Source organism: Calidris pugnax, unplaced genomic scaffold (assembly GCF_001431845.1).
Source record: "Calidris pugnax isolate Ruff unplaced genomic scaffold, ASM143184v1 scaffold25, whole genome shotgun sequence".
Taxonomy (NCBI): domain Eukaryota; kingdom Metazoa; phylum Chordata; class Aves; order Charadriiformes; family Scolopacidae; genus Calidris; species Calidris pugnax.
The window spans coordinates 4,071,880-4,081,527 of NW_015090805.1; the positions used below are offsets into that span (position 1 = coordinate 4,071,880).

A 9,648-nucleotide genomic window follows, 5' to 3' on the forward strand; every position below is an offset into this window, starting at 1 on the left:
TACATTCCTATCTCTTGGAATGATCATCTCTTGAGCAGTTTATTCTTGAAACTTTAGATGGTGAAGCAGTAGTACTCAAACTGAAATAAAACTGAATACTGTTGCTGAACACTGACAGCTCTGAGTTTGTCACTGTCTCACATACTGCTACAGAGCCATCACTGATAATTTAGTTTCAAGTGTAAAAATCCCTTTATACATCTGTTTAAGTAGTTCTTTTATTGTAAGTAGCGTATTCAACAAAAACTACTTGTTATTTTGAACAGCACGAGAAATAAAAGCTGTGATTTCTTTTCAGTTTGGGACAAATTAGGCCATTTCCCAAAACCTTATACATCATGGTGACTTGTACAGCATGATGACCACAGCAGATTGAGAACTTTTCACAACAAAGTTTTGTCAGAGCCACTAAAAGCCCAAGTTGTGATAGAGTTCATGATAATAGCTTTATTAATTTTGTACAGAAAGACCCAGATAATTAAATAGTAGACTTATATGACATGGATTACATGACACACAACATCATTTAACAAGCTAGTTCTAAAACTGCTCAAGGAGGGCTCTTCCTGAATAACACACCCTCTGGGTCCTTTGAAACTAAGATAATGCCTTTCCTATGCATTTTCCTCAATTTCAGTCAAAAAACAATCATGCATTTAATTTCAAATTTTGATCATTTGAATAACATTAAACTAAGAGCATGGCAATCAGGAAATTCAACCCATCACTCTCTTTCTCCAACACAACATTAATATTCTAATAAGCATGCATCTATAACTCAGTCCCATTAACTTAACAAATTACTAATCCTTCTCTCCCCTCGTCTTCAATTTGCAGTTTATGACTTTGATATGGAAGCACTTCGTGACAATATAGGGAAAAACTGCAGGAATAATTACCACATGAGAGAAAACCTCTTTATCTAATTTTGAAGTGTTCCACATAGTGTGGAAGAAAAGTGCCCATAGGTCATTTGTCTCATTTACACATGGGTAAAGGTCACTCTTAGGTAATTTTACAGATCCAGCTGCTGTGATATCAAGGCCCCTGTCTACCATCTATGCAAAATCATGACAACCAGGAAAGGTAACCTGACTACTGGGAAAAGACTATCATAAGACCAGGCTCAAAAAGAGATGAGGGCCCAGGGGCCCAAGGCCACTAGGCTTCACCTCAAGTCAGGAAAAGACTCAGAGAAAACCTCCTGGAATCCGTACTCAAGCACATGAAGGACAAGAAGGTAATCAAGGTTATTCAACAAGGAATTTCACAGGCGTATCATACCTGACCAACCACATAGCCTTCTACAACAAGATGACTGGCTAAGCAGATGAGGAAAGTGCAGTGGCTATAGCCCATCTTGACTTCTGTAACACTTTTGACACCATCTACAATGGCATTCCCATTTGGAAGATGAGGATGTAAGGCTGAACAGACAGATCGCTGTGTGGGTTGAAGATGGGCTAGGCCACTGGACCCAAAGGACAGTGACCATTGACTCAACATCAGGCTTATGAAAAGAATAGTGCCCCAGGGGTTGTGAGTGGAGGAAAAATTGTTCAATATCTTCATCAAGAAACTACACAATGGACAGACTGCAGCCTCAGGTGATCTGCACAGGACATTACATCAAGGGAAGTAGTTCATGTGCTGAATGGTAAAGCTTGAATCCAAAGGAACCTTGTAGGAGGATTTGGCCAACAGAAACCTCCTGGCTTTCAGCAAGGAGAAGCACAAAGGCTTGTCACTGAGAGGGAACAACTCCATGCATCAGGACAGACTGGGAAGCAACTGAAAAGGACTCAAAAGAATCTGGGGTGATGGTGGACACTAGGCTGAATAAGAGTCAACACCGTACTTGCCCTGTGCGTACAGCAAACTCTACACCAGGCTGCATTTGGACAGCCGTGGACAACATATCCAAGGAAGATGCTCTCCCTCTCTGGCCAGCACCGGTGATCGCACCCAGAATAGACTGTGGCCAGCTGTGGGAACCCGGTTCAACCGGGACCTGGAGAAAAAGAAGAGGGACTGGCAGAGGGCTACCAGATAGGTCGAGGACCATGAACACAAGACCTGTAATTAGAACCTGAAGGGAGCTGGGCTTCAGTTTTGCAGACGAGGCTAAGGGGACATCTTACAGCAGCTTAACAGCAACTTGAGAGACAGTTATAAAGATGACACAACCAAACTTTTCTCTGTAGTGCCAGATACTAACATAAGGAGTTACATTTTGTGAGGACATTAGGAAATATTTCCTCTGCAGGAGAGCATGGCATAGCACTGAAATACACTGCCCAGAGAGAGAACGGATTCTCCATCCTCAGAGGTTTACAGAAGGACTTGGATGGACTCAGCCATGGCTGAACTGATCTGATGACAGACCTTTCTCATTTGGGATATGTAGAAAGTGACCTACAGACATTTCTTGCAAACAAAGTTTTTGAAACATCTGACTGATTTCAGTGGGACCAGGATGCCTCCCAGGTGACATTTATTTAAATGTATTTAAAATACTTAAAATGGAAGAAGCATGGTATAGCCAGGTTCAAGCATGTGAACGGTTGTACTTTATTTTGAGCATATTGCAGTACTCTATCAATCCAACCCAAACCAGAAACTGCTATTGCAATTGCTCTGGTCTGTAATGACTGGAATTCGAATCATTTTACAAAGCAGCCTTAACTCTTCAGGGCCTAAATTTCAAGGTTTCGTTATTAACTTTATATCAAAGTTCTCAAACACAGTGCACACTGAGAACACTGATAAGAGAGTGTAACCTTCAACTGATTTCACAGCCTTTCTCAACACAGAACCTCTGCTCTTGTTGCTGTTTCTAATAGTTTATGGTTCTCATGAGAGAAGCCTTGCCCTTCCAGACAAAATAACATCACTTCAGAGAGAATGGATAACAAATGCTTGTGCTTTTAATTCCTTGCAATTAAGTTTTCTCTAGCCACTACCTATGGAAGGGCATAGCTGGCATATAAAACTCTACAGTAGTGCAGAAATGGCTTTCGAGTGCAAATTCTGGACTTTCCAGACCTGTGTTATATCAGAGTGAGATGTGAAATATCTCCATTAATGCCTAAATCTGTGATAGAAGGTAAGGCTATTCTAGTAAGCAGCATGGGAATACCAGCTTTCCCCCCATTACCAGTGCATCTTATTGGAAAAAAAAATGCAACCCCCCTGTTAAAATACATAAAGACATAACGAGAATGATGATATTCTCCAGCCTTCCAGTCCCTCTGTGTATTTTCATCCATATGCTTCAACTAAAGATAGATCCTGTGTTTTGGAGAGGTTTACCTGAAATAATTGAAACTAGAGAAGGGCAGAAAGGAAGGAAGAAAGAAGAGAGGGTGATTCAGGCAGACAAAGCTGTACTTGGCTGTAACTAATGTCAGTTTATGCTAAACACAGCAAAGTTAGTGCATAACAAGCACCAAAGCCACCAAGTCATATCTTAAAAACAACCAGATTCAGCAGGGCCTGTTCAGATCACTAACTGATCAAGGTCCTCAGCCAAACCAAGCAACAAAGTAGTTTTTGACTAATTTTGGTTTTGGATGTAATGTCAAGTAACAGATACAATTACTGGGGTTTAATTTTTGTTTTTTTAACAAAGTGGAAGGGTATTAAAAGTTTAAATTTCTTCCAAAACTATTTGGATAATAAATTGGCTGAAATTAGTGTGCAACCTGCTCTAGGAGGCCCTGCTCTGGCTGGGGGGTTGGACTAGATGATCTCCAGGGGTCCCTTCCAACCCCATATAATTCTGTGATTCTGTGACTTTGCAAACAGTTTTTATCCTGTCGTCTTCTTCCCTTTTCTCCAGCTCTGATCAGTGCTGCGCTCGGAGCTCACTTGCGCTGCCAAGAGTAGGACTGTTCATGGTGTCAGGCAGGACTCCACATCAGGCCAGGCCAATCTTCCCATTCAGGGAACAAACATCACACTCTCATGGGATGTCACAGGAGTCTCACAAACTGCCTTATCATACTCTTGCATGGAGGAGCCCGAATCTAAAAGCCATCCTAACCCACCAAGGTGTGCAGAACAGGTACTTACAGCTCGGTATTGAAGTAGGAGGTGACATCAGGATCAGGCACACCTGCTACAGCAAAGTTACTGCTCCCAGTGTCAACCAGAATATTTAACTGCCGAAACAGAAGAAAGGAGAGGTGGTTTTCATATCCAACTAAACAAACAAACAAACAAACAAAATCATTAAACTTTTTGTCTAAACTACCTTCAATTTTAAAATGACGATGGAAGTTGTCCTGAAAAATGAATACGAAGTGTCACTTTTGGGAAAGATAGGCTGCTGGAGCCCCTTCAAAACAGCTGACCATGCTGACGTGCTTTAAAATAGCCATGTTCCTGGAAGGGGGAAAACCTGCCAAGCCCACATTCGCACAGCAGATGAATTCACAAGCATCTCAGATTTCTTTTTGGCCCAACCCATGTGTCTCGGCAACCTGGTTCGTCCAGGACACAGGCTGAATTGCGTACTGTTTAAAGCACTGTTTGCCTTAGAGCTTATGAGGTTTCTAGGTAGGGGCTGAGTGCAAGTCTGAGCAGAAATAAGCAGAAGCATGAAGCTGCCTTGTGGCTTGGAGAGCACAGGAACGTTGCCCAGTTCGTCCCGAGCAGCAGCAACCTACCTACTGCTCTCACTGCCTTTAAATAGGAGGATGGGAGATTTATAAACACCGTGAAAAGCATGGATTGAGAGGTGGCCTAAGAGCGGGCCACTGGTTCAGTTAATTGGGAGGACCATTTAGGCCAAAAATTGCCTAACAAAAAACCACACGGACAAAATGAGACACCTCCTTTCCCCATTTGGCTCAGGTCAGCAGGCTGGTTCACCACAGCTGCATGACAGTTTGTGCTAGCATGAATCAGAAGGTAACAGCACGGGAGCCAGCAGCCAGATGTGGGATCACCTCTGTCAGTGAGACCTTGAAACTACGGTGTCATTAAATGATAATTTAAGTCAGTCACAGAGACTGTACTGCTACCAAAAGCAGTGGTCACGCTTTTTTTTCTTGCTCTTGGCTGGATGCTTCCTGTGGCTTCTTGGCATAAACACTAGCACCCACGGGGCTGTACTGCAAATCAAATCAGGCTCCTCACCTACGGTTACCAAAAAAAATTAGTAATCTGCGGTATCAGACAGCTACTTGAAAAGAGATGGTAGGAACAGATACTACAAAAGGCTGATTGCCTCTTTTGGTGACAGTGTGGTCTCAGTTTGGACTAAAATGATTGTGAAATTATGCCCTAGGCAGTAAGGGACACCTGCTCCCCAGAAAAATACTAAGGAATTAAGAATTTTCCTGTAGGTGGGAGCGAGACATCAGGACTGGGCTGCCTGTGGTTTGACTCTAGCTCGAACCAGCCACTTTGGTGGTCCTCATCGCTCCTTAAGACGTGAGGCAATTAGAGATCTCGCACTGCCTTACTGCATCCAAGATTTTAGATTAAGTGGAAACAATACATCGCAATTATTTTGCAACCACATACACAGACATTCAAACACATATCTTTAAAAGCAAAAGGACACCTACAAGCTCACTTGGCTCTAGGAGCTGAGGCTTTAAAAGAAAGTAAGAACATCTGAGGCATGACTTGCAATAAAATCCAAAGTTCGCTGCATACTAGATTTCAATGATATCTAAAGCCTAACATTTTGTCAACTACCTAGCAAAGGAATAACTAATCATTTTTTCCCCTCTCTGGTATAAAAATTATATTAAAAATAAATAACAAAGAGCAGCTACAATGTGTGCATCTACCAGGACTAACAAAAGTTGCCTCGAAGGGGTGCTGCAGGGCTTAAATTAATTAGCTTTTCCAAGGCAGTCTGTGATGCTTGAGTAATGGGCACTATATATCAGCTGCATAAATACACGTAGGTGTTGCCCTAGCTTCAGTAATATTCATGACACCATACACGGAGCAGTGCTTGGAGGGGAAAAAACCAAAACCAAGAAAGACCCCAATCACTAAATATGACATACATGAAAGATACTTTACCCCCACACCTGAAATACAATGTTATCATCACAGAATTCACAAATCACTGAAGAAAAGGGCAAATTTACTACCCACAGTACAGAGCAAATCAACATTTCCAAAAGAAAATAGATAGCCCCCACAAAAAAAAAAAAAAAAAAAAAAAAAAAAAAAAAAAAGAAGAAAATACAAAGCCAGCTAACCATGCAAGCCCCAGCCCACTCGGACACAGCAGCATTCACATGACAGATCGCTATTGAGGCTGACATTCTCTATCCGCATGTTTGTGCATAATGAGATGCAGGCGGCCAGGGCAGACACTGATTTATTGTAGTCCTCACAATAGCGCCAGTGATTAGCAGCTCATTTTGGGGTGGGTATAACTTACTGAGTTCTCTTTCTCTCCTGGCTACCCTTTGGGTCTGAATTTTCTTTAGTGCCTTCACGTCTCATTAAGAACCACTTTCATGTTGTCACCACTGGAGCCTACTTTATTCCATACTGCCTGCTGCCTGTTTAATGGTGCTGCTGGAGCAAGCCCTGGCGAGTCACCGGGTGGCAACCAAAGGAGCTATGGTCCAGGGCTGCCCGTCCTGCTCCATCTCCAGAGGTCAGCCCTGCCCTCTCCCAAAAGATGAAGCTAAATGCACTGGGCACTCACTCCCCAGCTGCTGTGTTCCACAGCATGGCTTACTAACAAAAACCAAAATCAACAGCACCTCCACTTGATCTACTGAGCTACGCACTGTGACAGCTGGAAAGTGGTCATACCTCTCTGCGCCTTTGCCTTTCTGCCATGGGGACAGAAGACCCTGATGCTGAGGCAGAGCCAACAATGGTGGAAGCGTCCTCTCCAGCTGCCTCCTCATGAAGCCCCAGAGACAGTGAATCTCACGGGCAGGTAGAGCAGGTTCCTTGGGTTTATTATGGACACCTGGAGCGAATCACTTCCTGTCACTGGGAGCTGATTATTTAGTGATCACCCTGTGTTGTCAGAAAGTGTCAGATGAAGTCAGATTTTGTGAAAGTCAAGGTCGGAGGGACACAGCTGAATGAAGCTGGGAAGGAAAAACTGCCCAAAGACTGCTGACGGATCACGTGCCCAGCATTAAAAACAAGAAAAGACTACTTTCTGTTCACTTTTGGAGGCACAGAAGGAAAGCCTTGGGGTTTTTTTTAATTGTGTCTTCCAAGTTCAATTTCAGACCTACACAGCAGAAAGCAGGCAGCAAGTGCAAAAGGCCACTTTTTTTCCCCTGAAGGTCACCTTTACCACAGCTGTGGGACATAAAATCTGTACCTAGTACCATACTTGGAGATTATTTTGCTGGATGCATTTCCTATATGGAAAAGTGTGAATAGTAGTAAGAGGTTCATAAAGATCCCGAGCTATAGAGTAAGCAAGATAGTAACATCCACCTCTGCCATGACAAACTTGCAGAGGAAATCTGACACTCCATCTATATGCCATTAAGTTGTGCTTATAAAAAGAAACAAATCCCAAAATGTTTACTGAAAGTCAAGAACATTGAAAGCAAAAGCCCCCTTAGGCCATGCATTTTACATATTATCTACTCTGAAGGGGTAGAGACACTGAAAAAAAAACCCCAGTAATGATTTATTTCAACTGGAAGTCAAACACATTGTCAATATTTCAAGGACCCCTCAAACTTTCCAGTGCTTGATTTAGCGCCAGCATCAAACAGAACTTACTGTCTGCTACCCTGGGTCAATAATGTAACTTACCATTATGTCTTTAATATTTTTAAGCTTTCAATTGCTGCATATTTTTGTATTTTGATATCAGAAAAAAAAAATTGCCTATTGATCTGTCATCTTTCTTTCATTCAGGAAAGCTTCATCTGCCTGTGGTTGAGGCACCTGCCCTATCTGTTACAGCAAGTGGCGTCAATACAACGTCATCAGCACTGGGCATTATCTATGCCTCATTTAACTGCCTGGTGAACAGCAATTTGCAGTTATCCCACCATGCATTCAGAAAGTGACTTCCTTCACATTTTCAAGGAAAAGTCATAAAATGTAGCAATTGTTCAATTTTTGCTGCAGAGAGGTTGCTAGCATTCTGTAGCAGGGGCAGACCTCGCCTCTGTTCTGATCTACACCTGCCTCAGAATTCGTGTAAGTTTCTCTTTCCCGTTTGAGTTTGAAGTTGGGAGGTTTTGGTAACTTTCAGAAAAATAAACAAAAGAAATCCCATAAGCTACAAGTGCATAATGCATTTCTTTGAAGCAGATCTCTGCATGATTTAGCATACACAGCCTTTTCCAGGAGTGGAATCCTATGGCTTGCATGCAACCCTGTCATGCTGTTACTTTTGATGCGATTCCCTGGGTAACCCATGCTATGCTGATGATAATCTTCATCCCTGTTAAATGTATTTGGTTCTTCATCCCTGCTTCAGCTGAAACATGGGAGAGAAAAAAAAAGGAGTAAGACTTGCACAGATAGAGCCATAAATATAATAATCAATCGCATTCAGCCTTGTGTTTACTCTGGGGTTCAGTCAAAAATCTTAATGATGGACAATGGATAGTTCCTACTGCACAAGCCAGCAGACCAAAGCAGCAGGCTCCTTAAGAGTTCATGATGAAAACTACAAGGGATGATGCCTTCTATGGGGTTTGAACTTGGCCCAAGAGCACCCTTTTCTTTGCCCTTCTCTCCCATCTCAAATAAAGAGAGCAACCAGTCCACACTAGTAACATTCATATGCTGTTCAGAATCTTGTCCTGCTGTGCTTTCATGACTTCTCCCACGCACACACTTAAAATAGGGCTTATAGTCCTACTCTGCTTGATGGAGTATGTCACACAGTGAACTATCACAAAGTAAAAAAAAAAATTTGTCCACATGTAGAGACTATAAATGGGAAGCATCCCATTGCCGGCTCATGAGCTGTTACCACACATCACGATGACGTACTGGCTTAGTAGATGTCCACCTCATCTAACAACCTCTGAACTTGTAACATCTCTTTACTCCCTCTCTTCCTTATTTTGTCCCACACATAATAAACCCTACAGAAAATAATTTGCTAGACAGTACTTAAAAAGAGGTGCAAACAAGTGCTATGTTTCTTGTTAGGGATTAGCAGCTAGAAATCATTTGGGTAACAGCTCTTCTTTTTCAAGCTGGTTATTAGATAGGCAAATTAGTTGCCAATTTAAATACTGCCTCATTTAACACAACAATTCCTAATTACATTATCAGCCCATCTGGCAAGAGCTGCTTACAACCATCACGCGAAAAAGAAAACACACTAGCAACTAGATGCTATGTTTGCCCACAGTCATTACGTGTTAAGCACTGACTGTCATTCAGGTTAGTTCAGCAATTTGTTTCTACAAATTAATAAAGTTACAATATACAGCAGCTTTTTAAGCAGAGATACTGTAGGCTTTTTTTTTTTTCCTGTATTACTTGGAATTAGCATTTACAGCCTACTTTCTAATAAACAAATTCAGAAGGCTAGGCTTTAATATAGCTTCTTCATCTGTTCCTCTTAAGATACAGAAATAAAACCTAATTAGAAGATGAGTTATAGGAATCTTTGGAAGCATTTCTAGATGCAAGAGCCTGCAAAGTTAGACACAAACTGAAAAA

General features: G+C 42.0%; 1 protein-coding gene across 1 annotated transcript in view; it reads right to left on the reverse strand.

The window, feature by feature from the left end:
- The window catches only part of BACE2 (beta-site APP-cleaving enzyme 2), a 32,967-nt gene extending 23,683 nt beyond the window's left edge, over window positions 1-9,284 (reverse strand). The window contains exons 1-2 of the mRNA XM_014937995.1: window positions 9,279-9,284; window positions 4,075-4,163 (exon numbers count right to left, since the gene is read on the reverse strand). Coding sequence (XP_014793481.1) covers window positions 4,075-4,163; window positions 9,279-9,284 — 95 coding nt within the window. The remainder of the gene's footprint in view (window positions 1-4,074; window positions 4,164-9,278) is intronic.
- Between the last annotated feature and the right edge of the window lie 364 nt (window positions 9,285-9,648).